Source organism: Pempheris klunzingeri, chromosome 9, assembly GCF_042242105.1.
Source record: "Pempheris klunzingeri isolate RE-2024b chromosome 9, fPemKlu1.hap1, whole genome shotgun sequence".
In the NCBI taxonomy this organism is placed as follows: Eukaryota; Metazoa; Chordata; class Actinopteri; order Acropomatiformes; family Pempheridae; genus Pempheris; species Pempheris klunzingeri.
This window is the reverse complement of record NC_092020.1, coordinates 17,431,856-17,455,549: the sequence shown is the minus strand read 5'-3', so window position 1 is coordinate 17,455,549 and position 23,694 is coordinate 17,431,856. Positions and strand designations below refer to the sequence as shown.

General features: G+C 44.2%; 1 protein-coding gene across 1 annotated transcript; it reads right to left on the bottom strand.

Moving 5' to 3' along the window:
• Window positions 1–1,285: 1,285 nt before the first annotated feature.
• On the bottom strand, window positions 1,286–22,756 carry bcorl1 (BCL6 corepressor-like 1). The gene is made up of 12 exons (XM_070837448.1): window positions 22,638–22,756; window positions 15,917–16,000; window positions 13,193–15,805; window positions 12,834–12,966; window positions 12,036–12,509; window positions 10,236–10,423; window positions 9,706–9,972; window positions 9,452–9,618; window positions 8,825–8,970; window positions 6,374–6,451; window positions 5,205–5,376; window positions 1,286–3,082 (listed from the first exon to the last, which is right to left on the bottom strand). Exons 2-12 carry the CDS (start codon window positions 15,920–15,922, stop codon window positions 2,713–2,715), a joined length of 4,614 nt encoding a protein of 1,537 aa, XP_070693549.1. The 5' UTR covers window positions 15,923–16,000; window positions 22,638–22,756; the 3' UTR covers window positions 1,286–2,712.
• Between the last annotated feature and the right edge of the window lie 938 nt (window positions 22,757–23,694).

Below are 23,694 nucleotides of genomic sequence, written 5' to 3'. Positions count from 1 at the left end.
AGAGAAAAGAATTTGTAGAAACACAGAAGTTGTCAGCGCTTTTGCTCTGTATTTTCAGTTGCTCTCACAAGGGCTTTGAGCTTGGTTGTGTATGCATTTAATGCTTTCAATGTATTTAGGAGGGATAACAATAAGCTCACTGAGATCAGATACAATAAGAGAAACAGCAGGCAGATTTCTCCTTTCCGTTTTAATGTGAACTCAGTCACTGTCATTGCTTCCCTCTAGTGGATAAAATAAAGTCTGTCTGAGTCATGAGAACGCATGAAGTCACGTAAACCTTTTCCAGCCCTGAGCCTCATGGTTTATTCTTGGACCTTGGAAACAGCAGTAAACAAAACAATCTCAACTCAAGGTCCACGAACTGTACTGTGCTCGTTCTGGAGCCCTCTACAGAGTCACACAGTCTTCATCAGCAGGTTTAGTTTGCTTGATTATCTTGGAAAAGCAGATGTACAAACTTTCCTTGACCCTGAGCACCTCTAGCATGTCTCTTCCCTGTCGCCTTAAAGTGACACAAAGCTTTAGAGAACAGTGGCCACAAGTGACATATAGACTGAATATTAAATCCTACAACAGGAGAGGAGGAACAACTAGAGAGGGGTCAGAAACTCAGCAAACATTTGTGTAAAGTTTTACTTCAGCCACCATCAGTAGCAAGTAAGACTGAAACAGCAGAACTACAGGGTGTGCTAAAGCGAGCAGAGGTGCGTTTATTGTTTATGAATTCAACTTTTCATATGACAGAGAAAGATTGTGTTTTTTCCTCTCAAAAGATAACATTCATACTTTAGAAGCTGATCCTGTCAGTTCACTGTTGACCTTGGAATCAGCAGGGAACAAAACAATCTAAAAATCTGCTGATATAGATGTGTGAGATGGTCAAAACCTCCTCAACAAGCAAGTAAGTGGACCTTGAAATGAGATTGTTTAGTCAACATTCAAATCCTGCTTCCTGCTCTCTATGGGGAGGAGAGAGAAGAGAGAGGGAGAAAACTTATGCACATTCAGAAAACATACAAAAAAAAAAAAAAGCACACCTTTCAACAGGTGGCGGACCAAACAAAAAGGAAATATCGTGCCAAACAGAATCTGCACTCTGTTCTTCGCTGTTTTCTATTTACTGTTGGCGTGAGACGTTTCTGTTATTCAGATCTGCTTCAGTGATCCTTAATCACACGTGTCATTAATTAGAATATGACAAACACTCATACACACACACATACTCATTATAATAATCAGCTCTATTATAATAATCCAACTGACAAAACAAAGGGATAAAAACTATGATTCACAATCATGCTTTATTCTTGTTGATTTCTTATAAAAGAATCAAATAAAAGGCTCTTCAAGATCTCACACACTGCTCAGTCTTTCAGTCTTGCTGATTCCCGTTTTCTTTAACTAAACTATACTTTTCTTTACACCTTAAGTCTCTTCATCTTAAATATCTTTTATTAGTTTGTGACTTCAAACCAAAACATCATTGATTGTCAACACAAAATCTGTCTTAGCACCAGTACAATAAAACTGTACTTTAGCTTTTTTGAAATACTGTTTTTGAATGAGGGAGGAAAATCTCAGAATAAAGGGATCCTAATAAGTACATTTCAAAATGAAGCACCAACCATACAAAGCATTGTTCTCATAGATAGACTTGTTAGATACACAAGAGGTCAAATATATTAATGACTATTAAATTAAGCACAACAAACAGTGTGAATAAAACACTGCAACACAAAGCACTCTGGGGTCTGGAAACACCATATCGGGGCGTGGGAGACGGTCGTGGCTGCAGTTTAGAGGGCGTCTCGGCTCCTCGGACATGGGAGAAGGCTCTGGACTCCAGAGATGGTACTACTTTTCCTCTGAGAGAGATCCACAGGATTCTGTATCAGTTCAGGAGTGGAGAACGCCGCTATCTATCCGCTTCTGTAAACAAACTCTCAATCTCAAGGTCCAAAAAGATTATTTTTATACGTCAGCAGCTGAGTGCTGCCCGGGCTCACTCTGTGAAATGTCCACTAATGATCTCTGGAGGATGATGGGGAGAAAAATGAGGAGGACACGTGAATGAGGCTCTGACCTAAATGGGTGATTATGTTTGAATTTTATGTGCCGTGGTCTCTTCTCTGCAGGTCTCCAGGTCTCCCAGGTTGACAGAGAAACCATCTGGGCCATTGGCCTCCCTGACTTAAGCGTCTTAGCTTTACGCAAGAGTTCACCAAGATAAAAGCCTTGGATTATCTCCCATCGAAAAAATATCGCTTTCCCTCGGGAACAAACTCAAACAAAAAGTCCTGAACATAATCCATCCTTTGCCATAAGAATACATTTATATAACCAAATGTCTTAACCCTGATGGCAAGATATACATATACACTAGCATGTACAGACATAATCAATAAAAAAGGTTTGCTCAATAGTTCTCATGTATTCAAATATACCTATAGATAGGAACCTGAAAGCTGCTTTCCAGCACCGACCACTCCCGTATGCAGGTCCTTGTGATCACTTAATCGCCTTCGGTCTGAGGTCAAAGGTTATAGGTGGAGTGTCAAGTCATTACTGTAGCTGGAGTTAGAACCCATGACCCTCGTTACAATGGACGGAGAGGTTTCCTTTGAGCTGCTGCTTGCAGGGGAGGGCTTGGGTTGACACATTTGATAAAGACGGCAGTCTGCACGGTGGAGGAGTACGGTGGAAGAGAGGCTATCGGCCGCGAGGCTTCCCTGTGTTTGTCAGTGTCTCCTCCTCCTCCTCCTCCTCCTCCTCCTCCTCCTCCTCCACCTCCTTCTCCTGTAGGATGTGAATGGAGGAGCCCAGTAGTCTCTGGAGCTCTGGCACGCATCGCACCAGCTCCACAAGTCCGTCCTCTTCTTCGTCCTCGTCTTCCTCTTCCTTATTTTTGCCTCTGTAGGGTGAAACCAAAGCGGAGCTCACCTGGCTGACCGACACCTGCCTCCAGAGCTCAGCGCGAGACAAACTCACCACCTCCAGCTGCGGGTAACGCGCCCGGAAGATCCGCGCAGACATCTTCAGACGCTTCAGGACATCTGTCAGGAGGAACCAGTTGCAAAAGCTGCAAAAGAAGAACGTGTGTGATATTAACCGCAGCTTAATAACAGGGAGTATTGTCAAATTTACACAAATCCAAGTATGGCAACAATTACTCCCATAGGAACGTCTCTTCATTTTTGTTGTTAGTTATGGGTTTCTGGTTAATCATATGGAAGTCTACTCATTTCTAGTAAAGTTTACACAATTGTCTCTATACTTGGAAGTTTTATTTTTATTTTTTTAAGGAAGTCTTGTTGGGAGCATGATGTCTTATGCAAAATAAACCCTGCGAAACAAATAACATACACTTAGTTGCCTGTTTATTAGATACACCAAGCTAAAATCAAAGCAGCCCAACAATAAATCCTTCCTTTATGAAGGTTATGATGTTCAGCTTTTGTTTTAGAGAAGTGCTGATTCAACTTTATGATCATTTTGGAGGCTGTGTTATTATTACAGGTGTTTCTATTACTCAGTCCACCCCATTTATGTCAGTGAGAGTGAGCTGAATGTCAGACACACCTCTGTGTGTTTAAGCAGAGGGTTTACTGCTGGGCTGCTGTATTAGACTGCAGTTTTAGATCTGATGTAGCTAATAAAGTGACGACTGACTGCATCTTGAAACAGTCCAGTGACAGACAGACCCCCACACACACACACATTATTTGATTCAACAATTTAAGCCCCCCTGACGTCCACTGGTTTCAGTTGCTCATATGGTATGGAAAGCAAAGCAGACACTTTCTTTCAGACGAAGTTACAGTTTAGATGGAAAATGTTTCAGAGGAACTCTCCTTCCCACCTGAGATCAAGCTCTGAAAAAAAAACAGCACTGCAGCTGTGAGTTATGGTGTCAGGAAATGAAACTCAGAGGACAAACAACAAGTAAATATGGACACAAAGAAAAGCAAACAGGCTGTCACTTCTGCCTTCTTGCCATAAAAATATTCTTGTTTGACTGGTGACACTCAACTCTTTAAACCAGTACATGGATGCACCAACAAGAATTTTTTTTAAATTAGTCCACACTTGCAGCAGCATGATGATCATAATTATGCTCATCCTAAGAGTCATATCGGGCCAGTCTGGGTGTATTTTAATAAATTGGTATAACCAGATCAAAATCTGATCCTGAAGACAACCAGTGAGTCAATTAAAGAGGCATTCTGATTTTACACATGAAGACCAGTTTACTAGAGACAGGTAGCTCTGCAGTTCTTAAGTGTGAGAGAAAAAACCCAGTGATGTAATCAGGGTTATCTCAGCTTGAATGTGGAGACCGAAACTTTATAACAAGAATCCTCATAGACAAACTGGAGACTTTGAAAGATGTGGGTGGTTATCAGGCAGACATCATCAAGCAACCTCAATCCTGCGTTTCTGGAGCTCGGCCCACACTGGGGACTAAATGTTATGATATTTCAGCCTCTGAACTCACAAGCCCCCCAGCTTTATAGAAGTACCACAGTATATCAGTGGAGTAGCCCTTAGGTTCTGGTTCAGATCAGGTACATATCAGAAGTTACACGCAGAAGCTACAACACACCAGAAACATTTTCCCATGTGTGTCTCAGTGGAGCCTTCTTGAGCAATTCAGGTTAAACATAAGGCTTCATTTGCTTCAAAGACACACTGATCTTCAGTATTTCATCAAGCCTTTATTAACTCATTACTGATGCGTTTGTAAAAATAACGCTAAATACTGTTGGACTCCTTTACAGCCCATTGTATCTATTTCTCTACATAATGTTAGTACATACCAATTTAAGTCTGTTTCTATATTTATCATCTACTGTGTCAGTATCATCATCTCCCATTTGATAGGAATTCTTATAATTATTGAAAGCTGAGCGAAACTGCATCCAAACTGAGATGCCAGTAAATTCAACATTTTGCTTAATAGGTGGCTTTACAAAGTCATCTAATTCAACTAAACAGCCAAAACTCTGTAGTCAAGCATGTGACTCATAATTTTGGCCAATTCATCCATGTTTGAAAGCTTAATATCACATAATAATGTATTCTATAAAAATCAGCTGTTACCATGAGTATCCTTTTATTAAAATAACATATTTGGGCGATGACAGAGGGATCCATCACTTTCTGTTAACTCTTGCCAACAACATTCGTCTCTGTGGACTCACCCCTGGGTTAATGACACCTGAACATGATAGCAGGGCAAGAGAGGCTCGGAGGAGAACTCAAACAGGAGGCAGTCTTTGTCCGAGTCTGACTCTGTCTTCCCTGCAGCGTCCTCCTCCAGATCCTGATTCTGCTCAGACAGCAAGAAGTCCCAGCACGGCTCCTGGTCGGTCTCTGTGAAGAGAAGTTCACTGAGGTGAGAAGATGACAAACTGAGACACTTTGACACGCAGGGTTCGGACGCCCTCTAGTGGACTGTCTATTCACAACAACCAGGATACATAAAGGGCCGACTGCTGGTGACACTGTGATCAGTTAAAGGATGCAAACTTCAGGATGGCACTCAGCTTGAAGTTAATTACACCCTACATAGAGACACATGGATGGAAAAGATATTGTCTACAAGCTTTTACAAGCACTTTTTGAAGGATAAGTTCCTGGAGATGGAGAGTAAACAGAGTGTAATGCAGCGCATTTACTGATACGGAAACTGTGAAACTGATACTCTGACAAATTTAAGCTTCATGTTGTCTGTGATGAGACGTCTGTGAGGCTGTTTCTCAAACTGTACAATGATACAAAACAACGACAAACAAAACAATCAGTGGGGATGAAATAAACTAAAATTATAGACATGATTGAATGTACTTTGGTGGAAACTTGGTCTTCTTTTGGATTACAATAGTAAGAGGATTTTTTTTTTTTTTTTTTAAATATAATTGTAATTAAGTATAACAAAGATATTCATCCTTCACACTGCAAAATTTTTTTGTCCCCACAGTTTATCCAGGACGCTGCAGTCCACTCTGCGTTTAGTCTCCCTAAGTTCTTCCATGCAACTCTAATCCTGTTCTCCCTCCACTGGATAACTGGCTCCCTGTGGCTGTTTACAACACAGCGCTGATGCTGGTGCACAAGGCTAACAACCCTCCACGTCTCGATGGCCAAACCCAAGCCCGGCCTACAAACTAGAATAATTTCCCCACAGCAACCTGGTTTTTGCTCCAGCAAGCTTCAACTCGTCTTCCTCACTGCCAGCGGAGGAATGAGCTTTTTCAACCACTTTTTCGCCACTGTGTTTACAAACTGAAATAGAAGATTTGATTGATTAGTGGGCTGATGGATTGGCAGCCACAAAGACAGATTCAGCCACGGTGTCAGGGTTTCTTACCGAATAGGGAGCTGCTGTAGAAATCCCAGGGCAAAGTGGGATCCTGTTCATCACGGCCTTCCAGGTCTGTGAAGTATTCTGTGAAAATAAACAGCGTCTTGTGTTATATTCTGAGTTAAGCTTGCATGCCATCACTGGTTGATCTGTGTAAATTTGTGAAAAGACAGCGCTTGACATTGATACTTGTCCCCTTGTCAGGACCAAGCACAGCATATGATGGGATAATTGGGATGGCTTTTTCAGCAGCCCCAACAAAATAACCGACAATATGAAAACCAGTGCTTAGTAGCAAAGTCGCAGTTTGTCTGTTTTGAGGCTTTCTGGGGTATTCCCATGCAAAAAGGAAAGCTGGGTATCGCTGTACGTGTGTGTGTGTGTGTGTGTTGGCTTCTGAGCCTTCATCTCTGTATTTACCTGAGATGCAATGTGTGAAGCTAAAACAGTCCAGTAAACACTGATTCTGCAGCCAAGTTGACAGTGAAGGAAACATCGATAGCAGCTAAGTGCTGGCTGCTGACTGATGTTTCCTCACTCTCCACTACCTGGCCAAGCGCTGAAGAAAGATCCTTAAAACTCTGTCAACACTGTCGACGGTGACATGCAAATAAATTACAAAGTGTCTATAAACAAGCTGGGCTGAGGATTTCCCTCTGGTCCACTATGACATGTAAGAGGGAGTCATGCATGTCAAAAGTTTAGTTTAGTTTAGTGTAATTAGTCACTTTGCCTGGCTCAGTTATGGAATGACATTGACCACTGGGAAGGAAATTTAAAGCATTTTCCAAAATGAATCATTGACCTTCTTAATGATCAATAATAAGAAAATATTAAAAAGGTTGCATGCATGGTTTTCTTCAATGAAAGCTTTATTTAAATCAGTGCAAGACGTTTTTTCTCCAGAGTCATTTCCCGATGAGACTTAATGATTTTTCTTCAATAATAAGAGCAAATTGACACAGTCATGAGTGAATCATTTGCTTGATCGCTTTACTGTAACTTTTTACAAATAAAAACTCAGCAGATCATTCTTAAAAAGTGATATCACTGCAAGGGAGAAATGTCAAAAGTAGGAGACATCGTGGTGAATTGGTCAAATGGAGAGCTGCAGCCGCAGAGTGTTTGCATTAGTTTGTGTGAACTTAGACCTCCAGACTTGTTATCAAGGTGAACTTCATCTTTTACTGAGCCAAGTCTAGCAGATGAAACTCTCAAATGCACTGAACTGATGTTCCAGATGTTTCCTTTCACTTGGACAACATTTTCTATTTTGGACAGACTAATTCAGCTATAAGACCAACCACACATCTCAAGGCAAGTGGCTCAAACAGTTAAAGGGATGGTTCAGATAACCTGAAGTGGCGTTGTATAAGGTACTTATCTATAGCTAGTGTATTACTTACAGTGGATCGCAGTCAGTTTAAATGAGCAGCAGTCCCGGCACAGATGCCAAGCAAAATACTGCTGTGGATGGAGGACAGCAGAAAAACTTATTTTAGCCACCTAAAAAACTGTATGCTGCATTAAGAATATTTTCACTGCTTTACACTGCTGTCAGACAGCTGTTCTCTTTGCTCGCTCCAAAGCCACCAGACTCCATTGACTAAAACAGTAGTAGTCGCTGTTCTACTGCTGCCTTGATCACGAACTATTAGTTTAGATCTGAACTAACCATTTAAAATACCCAAGTCACACTATAATTCAAGCAAACTAACCGATCAAGTAGTGGTAGACTCACAACTCCTGTTCACTGACAGGTGAAATTAATGTGAATGGAGTATTGTTTCTTTAAAGGGAGTGAGGAGAAAGAGAAAACAGCTTCTGTTCCTCATCAAAAGGGCTGTCTGGTGGCAATGTAAAGTGGTTTTTAGTTTTTAGGTGGGCTTTTTTTTAGGTGGTTAAATACATTTTTCTGCAGACCCCGTCCACAGAAGTACATTGTTTAACATCTGTGCTGTGACTGCTGCCTGCTTCTCATACCTGAGGGTGTGCTGACAACAACCTGTACAGCTGTAGGTAATGTACCAACTATGGAGGAAGTGTCTCGTACAGCCCAACTTCAAATAATCCAAACTATCCCTTTTATGTCAAGCCCTGTGTGGACATAAGCAATGTATTTCTTAAATGTGCGACATGCAACCTGTATTGTTTACTGCTCAGTGTACCAAATGTGATGTAGTGGGAGTGGGCACAGAGCTTATTAATGTTTTGACACATTGCTTGATGGGTGACTGTAAAGTTGGCAAATACAAGTTTTATTATTTATTTTCATGTCTCATTTCAATCAGCTTTATTATAGCCTTTGTGCTGTGTTGTTTATTGTGTCTGAAGTGTTTGTTGATGATGTGAGAGATGAATTTAGCCTGGGGTAGTGGTAATGATTTGGAAATGTGCCTATTGAGCCATAACTAGCTCGACTGATGGAAAAGGAGGCTAATAAAAAGGATGAACTACCTGTGAGGAAGGTCTTCATGCTCGGGCTATGTGCCAGTTTGACCGGTGTGTGTCCAGAATAGGTGGCCAGAGTCGGGTCTGCGCCATGATTCAGAAGCAACCAGACTATTGGAAGGTTATCACTGGCTACTGCATCATGAAGGGGCCTAAAGGAAGAACACACAAAACACACATGACTTTCAGGGATTGTACGCCTTTAGACCACATCTCAATCTGTTTGCAACCTTGCTGTGTGTGGAGTATCACGTGCGGTATGTGCTACAGTAAAATAAAAGTGATATTAACTTTCAAATACTTATACAGCAAGTATAACCCTTAAAAAACATGTCACAGATGTTCAACCAGAATATTATCTTCTTTTAATGATAAAAAAGAGAGTCAGAGTATGTCACTATGTTCATTACGGCTCCCAACACCTGTCGAGGATGTGATTTGATTTGATTTTTGCAACAGATGGCTGCAAAAAGCTAAATTGAGATTGCTTTGTTACACATGCTGTTTGTGAGGGTCAAGAAATAACCTCAGTGTTCAAATTAGTCACAACAGTTACACCCACAAAAGGATTTGCATTTCAAATAACTTTAATAAACACAACTAACTACAACCAGACTCTACATGAGGCCTCACCGTGTTCCATCCTGGGCACTACAGTTGACGTCAGCGCCGTATTTCAGCAGCATCTGGACGATCTGAGTCCAGCCTCGAGAGGACGCCTCATGGAGAGCAGTGTAACCTGCATTATCACGCCGATTGACCTCCCTGATGTCCTTTTCAAGGCAGTACTGAACTACGTCCTGCAGAAAAGGCATAGGTCAAATTAACCTGGTTCAAAGAGGGTCAAACGCTGTTTAAATCCACACAAGTAAACATGTGGATTTTACCTGATAGCCCAAGCGTGCAGCACGTTGCAGCAACGTCTCCCCGGCATTTTTATTGACAATCAGCCGACGGACCTCTGGAGGAATGGGCCTTTTCGGTGGAGACTCTGAGCCGCTACTTCTTCCTGATGAGATTTTCTTATTGGATGGAGATGATGGCAAACTTTTTGGGGTGGGTGGAGGGCTGGCTGCTCTTTTTACATCAGCGCCACCGTCATCCAGGGCAAGTGAGGGGCCGCGCTTGCCCAAGCTGCTGCGTTTGGTCTTACTCTAAAATACAGATTTATTGATCAGAGCACTGTGTGAAATGAAATCGCTTGAAATGCATTGCCAAGTTAAGGTAATGGGTTCCACTTATCACAGACCTGTACAGTATAAAACCAGCTGGCATCATAAATGTGACAAACATAGCATGTATGTAGCCACAGGGGGGCACTGTAAGCTAATATATTCATATTGTACCTTATTCCTATCAACCCTGTATGGGTTGAAATGCAGTGCAAGCTTACAGGCAGCATCAATGAACGACTCACCTTCGGCTCATCATTGTCACATAAGTGCTTGCTTTTGAACTTTCTCTTCCCTGAAGGTTTGTCATTGCACTCCGGGGATACCTCGCTCTCGTGGTAGCGGATCGACCCCGAGCGAGTGAACGAGGGTCTCCGTGGAGGAGGATCTGGACTGGGAGCAGTGGGACTCGGACACTGATCCGCCTGTGGATCTGTAATGACAAATTGGATTGGCGCTTATGTCGATTGGCACCAATAAGATGAACAAAGTGAAAAATCTACAGACAATCTTGTTATCTTATTTCACCCAGTTTATCTACAATGTACTGATACTGCTACGGAGCAGCTTCGTGTTCTTGCTCATCTGCAGAGCTTAACATCGAGCATGGAATATTCTAGGTGCTGTCTGTGTCTACATCAGACAGCATGGTGCTTCCCGAACCAATGAGCCCCTGGCTCAGCCATCTAAACAGGGTATCTGCCGTCCATGAGCTACTCCGCTCTGCCTGTGCTCAGGTACATCTCTGTAAACTCTCCTCTTATGCACCTTGTGATATGGGTCTCATCCACAGGTACCTTATGTGGACTTGGTGATGCAGATATGGCACACATTAGGAGCCTAAGCACACAAATATTATCTTATATATTATGAGACAGATATTAATGTCAAATATTAAGCTGTCTCGTAATGCTCTACTAATGCTTTTTCAGTATGCCTTTAATGAAGGTGTACATTATAAAAGGTCTGTATTTAACATATGTTAACTATAAAAGCCCCCCAGCTGAGCTTTGTTATAGCCAATTCTGACTCATTTATCTCTAGTTCTTAAACAGACACTTTATATGAACACACTCAGTGCTCACAGATATCTGATCTCACTACCTTTGCCCACTTATGTTGCTCAGGAGTTGGAAGTTAACAGAAACATACATAAACGAATGCAACATTTAGAGTTTATGCATGCGTTTTGTGTTACATTCACCCATTCTGTGCACAACATTCCCATCAAATTTGGAGGATCCAAGATTTTTAACATTGTCAGTGATCCATACTTATTATGCATGATTATTACTATTAGAGGGTAATAATACTTCAAAAACGTATCTACAAAAACCACTTGAACTGGGTCGTTTTGTTTTCTTTCAATTTCTTTAAAGTCACTGAAGTTGAGTGTGCCAGTTGATTAAATCATGAAATGATGCCACTGCTCTTCTGCACAGACATTTCTGTAGATAAACTATAGACAAATGTTCAGAAATCATTGTCTAGCTGCTGCACTATTATTTCACAGATCAGAACTGGGCCGCAACTATTGTGGGCACAAATTCAGTGATCAGATATTTTTTTAATAATATCACTGAAATGTCAGAAATAATGACAAATGCCCACCACAAACTAGCATAACCAAATGTTTTGTCACTTACTCTGGTCAGCAGCCAAAAAAGGATTAATATATAATGGTATTACAACACAACAGTTCAGACTTATCTGTGAGACTAGTTTTTGGTGTGGTTAAGGAACTAAAACAGTTATTTGATTATTAGAAGCTGCAACTAATCTGCAGATTGTTCTCACTATTGAGTAATGGTTTTGTCTATAAAATGTCTGTTGTCTGAGGAAACAGTCCTAAATCCAAAGACAGATAATAATTTACAATATTATAATCACGAAAACGAAGCAAACCCTTTTTTTTTGAGATTCTTACTACAACTTTAAAACATGTTTTCATCACATCTTTATCTAACAGCTGCAACTTTGATTAAAATTTGGGCTGGAAACAGTTAATTGAAAGCCAGACTGATCTCTGGAGAGAAACTGCGTACCTGCTGGAATTCCACTGTCCTCCTGCCTCTGAGAGTCAGACTCTTCGAGGTGCTCTCCATCCTCCAGCTTGTCTTTCTCAGTGATGTATTCCCCAGTCTGGTATTTTTTGCTACGACACCGCCGGCGTTTCTTATGAGCAGGCGTCTCTCCCTCCGCGTTGGCTGTCTTGCCCTTGCCCTGAAACCCCCTCTCTGGCAGGGGGTTTGAGCGGGGCCTCCCTCTCGGACGGCGGCCAGGTTGGGGGGGGGTCAGAGGGGGTGACAGGGAGGCTGGGGGAGGAGGCATTGGTGGAGGTGGAGGGGAAGGCGTAGCAAAGCCCCAGAGGTCGAGTCGAGCCTCATCAGCTCGCCGTCGTCCTCTCCTCAGTCTTGGGAAGGGGCTCTCTGTAGCATCGCCTTCCTTACTAGATACAGCAGAGCTACTGAGAGACGCTGGAGTCTCTAGACTCTGAGGACTGTTGCCGCTATCTGTAACTGATTAAATCACAAATTTGATTGTTACACTCGCACCAGCTTCTATGCATAGAAGTATTACTGAGACATAAAAAAAATGCTATCCAGACAATACGTGTGACATTTTCTGTCTGCTTAATACACAAGCTACCATACCATCGAGGCTGACTGCAGGCTATTTATCTCCGGAACTAAAGCTATGAGATGCCAGAGTAATCTAACGGTAAGCTCGATAAAAGGCTACATGTCTAACACAGCTGGAAGAATCATTAAATCTGTGATTGATATCAGATTTTTTTTTCTGGGCAGTAAATGCCACAGGATTATAAGAAACAAAGGACGTACCTTGTTTGTTGCGGGTTGGTTGCTCACTCTTGCTGGGACTGATCTTGTCCCTTGAAATCGGCTCTTTACTCTGTGGGGAAAGTTTTTCTGCTGATGGACTCTGCTCCAGCACAGGTGCACATTGTTTCTTCTGCTGAAATACACAAGGGACAGGGAGCACGCTGTATTGGATGCTATTGATCACAAAGCTTTCATGGTGATGGAGAGCATATAACAGACTCAAAACAAGCCTTCAGAAGTTAAAACATGAGTCATACATTAATATTATGAAAGGGAGCTCTGTATGGCCATTTCAACAGTTAAAGTCCTCAACAGTGACTGCTAACTTTAATGTTTCCCTAAATCTGACTTGAATTTACCTTCTTTTGGCAGGACACTTTGGTTGGAGTGTTTTCTACATCTTGCTTTTTCTTTCCTGTTGTCTTCTTTGATGGGACTGTTGGTGACTTCTCCTTTGCTGGCTTCTTAGTGCTGGTTTTCTTTTGTTTGATGGTAGCAGCTTTGGCTTTGGCTGGCGACTCCTCTTTGGTTCCGTTTGTTTTCTTCTCAATCTTGTCGCCTCCCCCCGCGCACTGGCCCGTGAGAATAGACGCAACCATGCCCTCCAATTTGTCACTAGGAGGACTGTCTGACGCCCCACTTTCTTTCTTCAGTATCTCCCCCTCTAACACCTGGGCTAGTTTGCTCTCCGTCCTGTTCCCATTTGTTGATGCATTGCTCCCGAAGAGATGAGACTGGCCAGCAGGTTTTGAGGAGCCTTGCTTCGCTTGTAGTCCCATGTGTTCTCCCTGGCTGGTGTTTAATTCAGCGTTACTCTCCGAGGGCTCAGTGGCATTCGCCTTCTCTTGTCTCTTCATTGCTTGAGTTGAATCCCCTTGAGATGGCGCACCAGCCCATTGCTCCACGGACCAGTATGGTGGGTATTCAAAAGCAGAAGTATGTTTAGACTGGGTCTCTTGGCTGGCGGAGAGTGGATTCAGACCATCGGCTTTTCTTGATGCAACAGGTGAGGCTTGAGCATTGATGTCACCTGTCAGTGTTGGTGTTTCGAGGGCTTGCTGCTTTACGATGGACGCGAGGTTAGACAGGGGAGACTTCATTCTCTCCCACTTATCATCCTCAGGTTTGGACGGGCTGTGATGGGCATTCTGAAACTTGGATCCCTCTGTGACATTGGTGCCCTTTGTCTTTGGAGATCCTTGTTGGATTTTTCTCTGAACAGACGAGGCTTGGTGCGAAAGATGAGACGGCTGTTGCCAAGCTGGATTGACTACGGTGGTGGAGTACGGCATCGCTGTTTTGCCAGGTCCAGATTTCTGATGAATCTGAGAATTGGCAGAGCTCGACAGGGCTGTGGTTAGGGCTCCTTTAGAGGAACAGTTCTTAGTTATGGCTGTGCTGGTGTTTTTAACATGCTTGGCATTGTGAGCATGTTGGTTGCCCTTCATCAGACAGGATGGCTTCTTTCCTCCTGAGGCCAGATGTTCTCCTTGGTCAATTATAGATATAAACTCCTGCTTTGCAAAACTCTGAAATTCATCAGCAAAAGTCCCTTTTCCATCTTTGCCCCGAAGAGTAGAAGCCAGTATGGGGCTAGCCACACCTACGTACGTTCCAGGGATATTTTTTATGGAGTCTTGCGAAGATCCCTTACCCCAGGTTGGTTTGGGCTCTGGGACCTGGTGATTCTGAGGCCTATTTATTTGCTTTTGATGAGATCCATTTCTGTGGGTGTTGGGTAAGATAGGGTATTGCACAGCTGAGCTATAACTTGTAGAATGAGTCCTCTTTGAGTTCAGAAAATCTCTCTGATTCGACTCGTTATTATGAGGCTCTATCATTGTAACTGGAGGGTCACTAATGCATTTTGGACGTTTTGATTTCGCGGACAAATCAAGAGGTACATCTCTCGGTTCAACTGAGCAAGTTGTACGGTCCTCTGAAGCAGAGGGAGGCGTTTCTTTAAGAGAGCCTAAGGTTGTCTTGTCTATGCTGTTTCCTTTCTCCACATGGTTCAGCAGTCTGCTCTGAGAAGTGATGCTGGCCAGCGCGGAGCCGCAGCAAATGGCAGCAGTGGGAGACAGCGTGTAGCAGGTGGGTGCTGCAGAAGTTAATGATGGGTGCTGCAATGGTAGGGCAATAGCTGGTGAAGCTACCACTGAGGCTAAAGATTTATGCTCTCCTACAGATTTGGCATTCTTATTTGATGAATGGTTAGATTTAAGTTTTGATGCTGATGTGCCTGCTTTTTTCTCTGTAGCTGGAGTGCGGCCCACAGAGAACGGATAGGGATAGGTCCGCATGAGAGGTGTCCCTCCGACACCTGAGCTTTGAGGCTGGATTTCTTTCTGAAACTGACTGGCTGTGGCTTCTCTCAACGCTGCAATCTGACCCAATGCTGGTGGAAGAGTGATTTTACAAAGTGGGGATGAAAAATTAGTGGAAGGAAGGAAGGCAACAGGCTGGACTGGTTTAAACATGGTGGAGCACTGAAAAGCAGGTGGGACACTTTGCACAGATTGTGTCGGCGGGTGTGATTTCTTACTGGATGTCACATTGCTGTGACAGGCGTTGAGTGAGTCCTCCCGGCTGACTTTTACACCACTTGACCACTGAGGAGTGGTAAAGACCCCAGCACCATCAGCTTTGAGTTTAGGGGCCTCTGTCCTTTTGTCTGCTCTCTTCTCTGAGCTGGTGAGGGCTGAGCCGGACATCGGTACATTGTTTGGCTGTTGAGGTGAAGAAAGCTCAGGGCTGTGGTTGTAATTGCTAGTGTCCAGGCAGGCTTTTGCTGTCTTACAGTCTGTTGTTGGAGTGGTCTTGTTTTGCTGACTGAGGGTAACATCTCCTCTAAACTCAGGGGGTAGCGTCTGGGGGGGATTTCCCACCATGCTAGCAGACGCTTTATTTGGAGCACTGATCTCTCTGCTCACCGTGCCTCCATCCCCTACATTCATTAGTGTAGGATCCACCTGAGTAATAAGAGAGATTCAAGAGGCCAGTGTTAATTAGATAAGAGAAAACAATGCTCTAATCTAGTAATCTAACCATAATGAACAAATAAAAAAAACAAAAACAATTACCTGCATAGGTGTTTCTTTAACACAACATGCCTCGGGGTAGCTGAGTCAGTCAGGTGCGATTTTTCCTTGAAATACAGCGATATGCTGCAGAATACACAAGAAGAACAAAACTTAATGTGACTCAGACGTTCATTTTGTCCATCATGAAGTGAAAAAATGGTAAATGATTCAGAACTAACATTGGGAAATTGAAAATTTCCTTTCTCAGAGATGGCCTTGGAGGCCTGATATGCTACAATTTCCTCTGAGCAGGGAGACCATTCAGGGTATCAGAGAGACGTGTTGTAAACTGAAGAGTATAGTTGTTCTGTTTTCCCTTTGGGTTGATTTGCTTGCAGGCAGGGAATACTAACAATTTGTCAGCGTCAATCGTTCTGTAAAGTGAATAATCTTTACTAAAAATGGTATATTCAGTGAGTGAAATGAGACCTAATGCATCAGTTGCAACATGGATGGTTTATGAGCCAACGTGCCCCTGGCTAAAACAAGCAAAAGGCCACCGTTCCTAAATACCAGATCCAGATTGTGCAGCTGTTTTGCTTGCATTTTCTGTGATATTTTGCATATTAGTCTTAACTCTTAAGTTCTCCTAAATCTATTTCATTCACACTGGAGATGAACTTCCCTTCCTTAACACAGCAAAATGACAATGCTCTCCACAGATATCATATAAAATACTGAAGCCTACGATACAAGATAGCATAATGTCCCTGCTTGAAATAAACCTGTGTCACTGATTTTTGTTTGGTTTTGCTATCAAATGGTTTTAGATTGCTTATTATTCTTACTGGAACTTACTCTAACCTGATTATACACTGTGCGGATGAAGAAATAAACAGAAATATAGAATACACACTAGACAAGACTCTGTATCAGCAGATACTCATTATTAAAGGACCAGGTTAAAAAATGCGACCATCCCCTGTTTTGACTGGGCCCTACCCAATAACAAATGCTTGTAGGCTTAACAGTCACAAAACAGCGAGTCTTGCTTTTGCCCTGTGACCCCTTGGGCCCCTGGGCCTGCAACTGGTAGGCCCATTCAGGAATCCATCCATGAGGCAATCAGCTGTGACAAATGATCTTTTATTAGAGAGCAGCAGCCTCAATGTGTTATGTGCTGGTTGGGCCATGTCCGTTGGTGAAAAGCGGCTGACTGGAACTGAGGAAAAGTTTTGTTACACGCTAGTTTAGGTAGAAATGATGTATCACTGGGCAGTGTTTTATCTATAATAACAATAAAGCAGCCCACCTCAGTTAAAACCAGCTTTAATGTGGGGGGTCATGCAGTGTTAAGTGCTCATCAGTCTCATTTTAAATTAGACATGAAATTCCACCCATTGCTTCTCCATTGAAAACAACAGAATCGATACCTTCCTTCCCAAAACAAGTCCAACCATGCACATCATTATAAATAACAGTAGGCGAGCAGTTAATCTGTCTTGATGTCATCTGAAAGCAAACGTGAAATACTCTCATATACACACGCCTGAACAGCCGCCCAGCATGTAGGTAGAGGTGAGCGCAGGCGAGCGCATCTGCAAGTGGTAAATGAGACGACTACAAAAGGGACTTGGCAAAAAATCTGTGTCAAAGCTTCGGCGGAATGGAAAATGTTTCACCCTGGAGTCAGTGAAACATACCAAATATGATGCACATAATGACTGACACACCAATCTCTGCTGGAATCTGCGAGCACGGACTGAAAGGGATCCGGCGATGCAGATACCGCTGGCTGCAGGAAGGGTCTGCATTCATTACCGTACAACAGTTGCTCACAGCTAGTTTGTCTTTGTGCTGCGATCATACGCGGTCTGCTCCGCCACAACATTTGAATTCATCCGCTCTGATGTAGGCCAATAAATGCATGCAGTAGTCCGCACACACGCCGCGCAGACAAAACAAAGTCGAGCCTCGAAGGAGACCAGATTATTCTGCTGGAGCCCACTAAGACCCGGTCTCTCCACTGTCCGGCCCAAGGCACCAAAAGACGCACGTCCCAATGTCACGTCTGAAAAGTGCACGGCGAGACCACATGCATGCCGTGGCACGGGGACACTCTGAAAACAATGTGCTTTTCTCTGGCATGAATATCAGCACGGAAAAACTCTGGAGAGCTCCGGGTCGCCCTCTGTCCGCCTCTCTGTGGAGATGGCGAGCAGTCACAATAATGACAGAATGGCAACTGGCTCTCAGATGATCGGTCCATCCACAGACAAACACGGGCACAAAGTGAGCACGCAGGCAGCCTCCCTCTGCACGCCTTGTCTAAATAACACGGACAAGCATGGGCTGAGATGAAGGACAGATGTTTGGGCATTTTACAGCGAGTGACAGGAGATATTTCCAACCCCTCCTTCGTCGTGTGGCTGCGTCGTAGGGGACACAATGTGGCAATGTGTCACATCTCCGCCAGATAAGGTAAGTCAACATCGATGCAAAGCAACACGGGAAACACAGCACAGGGGAGAGTCAAACAAACAAAACTCCTGACGACTCACCCCGTTTCATCAGCACACGACCACCAAAGTAACGCAGCCTGCCAGAGGATGTTCTTTTTATTTTTGTGCACAAATGGATCAATTTCACCCGCTGATCACCCACAAACTGGCTGCACTGAGTTACTCTTAAATAAAGGGGGGGGGGGGAGTAGCCAGCTGGACAACCCACAGAGAGCTGGGTGACACAACTTATTACGCAGGGGTTGTGCAGCCACAAAAAGGGGGCAAACAATATATCCAACTCCACCGACCACCACCTCCACCACGGGTAGGTCTCCAGCTCTCTGCGCAGCGGAGTCTCCGCGAAGCCCTCGCTCTGCTCCCGGTGGGTTACATGTTGAGGCAGGCTGCTGCTATTTATCCCCGGCCGACCTACTGGGAAGTGCTCCCGTCTCTCCTCTCGGCCCTCCGGTGGACCGACTGACTGAACCACTCCGGCGGTGAAAGGCATTCACCGAGCCTCTCCTGTCCTCTCCTCACCGCCCCCCCTTTGAGACTCTCTCTTATGTGTGTGTCTCTCTCTCCGAAATATTGAATAATTCCCAAGCTAATCAGCAGGCGAGATAAAAGATGTCTAATGGCACAATTAGTTACGAACCCGCTCGTCCAGATGGCATGTGAACGACGAACAGGCACGACTCGGATACGGCCGCGTCCAGCCTTTCGCCTCCGCCGTCCGCGGCTGCTCACTAATCTCGACGGTTTTCGGCTCTAAAAGTCCGGGGTGGGGGGAGGAGGAGGGAGGGAGATAGGGAGAGAGGAGGAGGTGGTGGAGGAGGAGGAGGGGAGGGTAGAGGGAGAGAGAGAGAGCGAGAGCGAGAGAGAGGGAGAGAGAGAGGAGGGGAGGGGGGGGGGGTCGTCAAGACAGTCCGCTTCGTATCGCCAGTCTCCAGTCTGGTGGGAGAGAGAGAGAGGGGCAGAAGGGTGCTGGGTGACAGCATGGGAGATGTAGTGCTCGGCTATCCACGCCCAGGATTAGACGCTGGAGAGGCTGGGAGGGGTAAGGACTGCAGGTACCGGCATGCAACGCGAGCTCCAGCCGCTCAAGGGGAATGGAGGGAGGGGGGGTGGAGGATCGCGACCAAAGAGTGTAACGGTGCGCTAAACTGAAAAGGCTTATCGGGGTAACGAAGTAACAAGCAATATTTTCTTTTTTTAAAAAACCAAAGCAGGCTTGTGCGCATCCGTGAGCGGGTGTTTGCGTTTCCCTGGCAGTCAGGTCAATTAACAGACTCAGGGCAGTGTGTGGTGGTTGCTGAACGGAATTGGCTAAATATGTTTAAAAAAAAAAGATAATGAATTAAAGGAGTGGGAGAGGTTTGGGTCTGTTGTAGGGGAATTAACAGGAGGAAGCAGGACTCTGGGTGCTGGAGGCGCTCCAGTTGCATGGTGTAGGCTGCAGGCTCATGCAGCTTAGAGAAGATGGGGGTCACACTGAAAGGCTTTTCTACTGGTTTTTGTCTCGGATAACGGTGTAAGACATGTTGTCTTTCAGTAAGTTTTTGGATATTTGTTGATGGCATGGATTAAACTTAACCATCACCTGACTGGGTTCAGACTCAGCTCAGCGAAAATCTCACTTAAGTCTTCCTTTTATGAAGCCATGACTTATATGACAGGACCTGTGAAAGCATTTCCACATTATTTTACAAACCAAAACTCTTATCAGGAGCCTGTGGAGCCAATAATATTATTCTCATCTGCATACTGCCCCCAAATGTGTACTGTCCTTCACTGGAAATACTAAAACATGGTTTAAACCGAAATAACAACTCATCTCACAACACGACAACTTTACTCCCCTGGATGCTTTTCTCTCATTCATTACAACTGACTATAATGCCACATGTCCAGATAAACCGTATGATTTTTCAGGATTTCCTCAGCATGTCCAGGCCAGGGTTTTGACGGTGAGAAGGCGGTTTGCCAGCAAGACCAATGATAATCTCTGAATGTGAAGAAAAAAAGTGCCACTCACTCTGCGGTGCATCTTCAGTTCACTGTCATTCACATCTTGTGGTGCACTGTGTCAAAATCACATTTCCTGTTACTAGCAGGTCAGGTCTTTACTGGATTCTCGCAGGATTTTCTACAGAGAAGCGGTCTTGAGCCGAGTCCCAAGAAAAAAACCAAACAATTTGGACAGGGCTTAGATTTTTAATTTCAATTTTAGCCCCTAGTTCTCCAGCGAGCTTCACACAATATCAAGACAAGCTGTTTAGACTGAAATAATCCCAACATGCTTCATATAACAACTGCACTGAGTTTAACACGGCAGAGGACAGGCAGGTTATTTTATAAATACAAGGCACTATGGAGGTAATTTGATGTGCCAAGGAACCTCTCCTGGAGGTAAAATCATATTAGCATCATTTGTGATAGAATAAAAGCTACTTTTACTTGCAACCTTTCCTTTAATTTGACTTAGAACAAGTACACAGTGAAACAGCTTTTCCCTAATTGCATATATAACTGAAGTGCTGAAAAACAAAGACAAAGGAGATGAGAGGAATTTATGAGGACAAACAACTCATGTCTGCAGTTATGAGGTGAATGACAACACATCTGCAACTTCCAGTCACAGGCAGGCAAGCAGATAAAAGTTTGAAGCATCAAAATCAGTCTTTTGAGCAGAGGATTTGTGCACTGTGTTTTCTGACTCCTCTCCCAAGATAAACAGCCACAGGATGTTTAGCTCTCATATTCCATAATCACATTTTGGCACAGCAGTTAAGCAGCACAGGTTACCCTGCTGTAATTAGGCCACTTGTCTTACCTGGATCCTGGGAGCAGTGCAGGCCTGCTGTTTACCAGGGTATCCGCTCCTTTAGGCCAACAAATTTCCTACTTTTCTCAACACTTGCAGTGGTGAGGAAATAACCGTGCACCCACAGCGAGGCTGACATCGTCGTGTGGCTGAGAGAGTTTGTTGACTGCCGTGCACGATCGGTGCCGTTCCTGACCACTAAGGCGGTGCAGGGCAACGCTGCTGTCAGTCCGGGCTCAAACTACTTCGCCTGCTTTCCTATCGCGGAGTGGATCGGTGTGTGAGAGCTCCTAACATGCCCTTCGCCATTCGCTCAGTAATGGCTGCGTGCAGGCAGCCAAATCGTTGACAGATGGCCAAACGTGAAATTGGGAAACCAAAAAAAAAAAAAAAGCGCCGATTAGTTAAAAGAGGAACACCGTGCAGAGCCGTGTCGGCGGAAAGCAGGAGTATCACAAAGTCGGCAGCTGACACATCGCATTGTGTCTGAGCCGGAGTAACCCGGAGACCTCAACGACCGCGCAAGAGCTATCCCGGTAGTGACCGGCTGCTCGGGGCTTCACCAATTATAGACGAGTTTGGTTCACAGGCTCCACATCGGATGTCTGGAGCTGTGGGGTTAAAAAAAAAACTTGTTATGCGTGCAATTATAAATCTCTCGAGCAGGGATGTGGTATTCCGCACATGCACTATGACAACTGCGATAGCACAGATGAAGGCACGTTGTTTATTTCGAAGGCCTGATTTTTTGAAGAGTGTCGTCTTCAAAGTGGGCATACATGGTCATCTATCTGTGAGTCATATTGGAGATTATCGACCCTATTTAGGCCGCCATGCTTCACGGCGACGAGGATGTCCCGTCTAAGTTCGTGGTTCACCTGGTCAATATTGAATGTCGAGGCTGGGAAGGCGGCGGGGGGTGAACGCTGAGTAAAAATCAAGCGCATTATTCTTCCATCTTGGCACAAGTGATGAATTATTCTTCAACAAACGAGGGGGAGGATGGCAGCCGATCACAGACACAGTGAAGGGTGATGTTCTTGTTTGCCAGGTTAATGGATGGCCCGATGCGCCGTCCAGATGATGTTAAATATCTGTGTGAAATAGAGACGCATCACTTCATTTATAGTTACTGTGTCAGCGTTTGGATCGCCTGCTGCATCCACAGCCGACACGCATGGACAGCAGACTCAAGTATGTCATCTCGATACACAACTTGGCTGTCCATGCATGTGACACGATCCTACATAATGCCGTGGGATAACAGCGAGACATCACCGCAACTACTGTAGCTCCCGCAAGACACCGACAACTAGAAAATACAGATATCCAGGTCAAAGTTTGGCAGAGTTTTACTCGCCCTCAATAGCGTTGTGCAATGCCCCCTTTAATGCCCCCTGCTCGCCCGTAACGCCTTTGTTATTAGTAATCGCATGGTATTGCACCGTCTTACCTTGCGCTCCGAGCCGTCTACAGCCACAAAGCCTGCACACAGCGCAACAAGCTATTGTTGTCTACACAGAGGCGTCCGTGCGGGGCCAGGGGTGTGAATTTGAAGTAGAATGAATACAGTATGCAATTTTGGCTTGTCCTCGCGATCTTCCCTTATTGCCAGTTTTCGGTCTGCAGCAGCTGGAGATGAAAATCGCGCACCCTGGGTCCTAGCGCCGGGTAAAGCCCTACAGGTGAATAACAAACAGACTGGTGCTCGGTGGGCTTGAATCTTTAATTGCAGGGGACTTCGCTGGAGTCTAATAAATAGTCCCTCTGGGCCACACTGCCTTGCTTTTTACCTTCTAAAGATTCAGCAAACACAATATACTGCTTATAGGACGCTTGAATTAGGTGTGGAAAACATTTTAAATAAGAATGTCCTCAGGTCTAATTACACTGACCACGTATTACTTCAATGATGAAAGGATGATCTGCTGTCCCACTGGAAATGAACGTTTGCAAACTGTTTAAATGCCATAATTGTAAAAGCACTTCCATATAATCCTGAGCAGCAAAATGTCTCATGACACATCTAATCAGATTCAATGTCCAATGGGGTCATCCTTGTTAAAGAGAAAAGACAATCTAAGTGTTTGAAATCAAAGTGTTGGCAGATACATGCACTGGTTTATTAAAGCCAAACTTAGGCAACAGTTACATCAACCGTTTCATATTTCATTACAAAGGGCTGAATGCAGAATGGACCTGCAGGTGCCCAAGAAGTCAGGGGGCCAACAGAGCCAGAGCATCTGTTTGGGGTGACTGTTACCTACATTTCTCTCAAAGTGCAAATTAGAGATGTCTTAATATTGTTTTTTTTGTGTGCAGCTGAGACATAGGCTACAGTAATCCTACATTATGACCGACCAGGCAGTTTACATGTGTTTGACAGCTGAGTAACTCTACTTTAAGAAAATAAGAATTTATAATCTGCAGCACAGGAGCACTATTAGAGCCCGAGAGATAACTCGGCCAGGCCAAAACATCGGCCAATATTAGCTCACTGCAGATAAAGC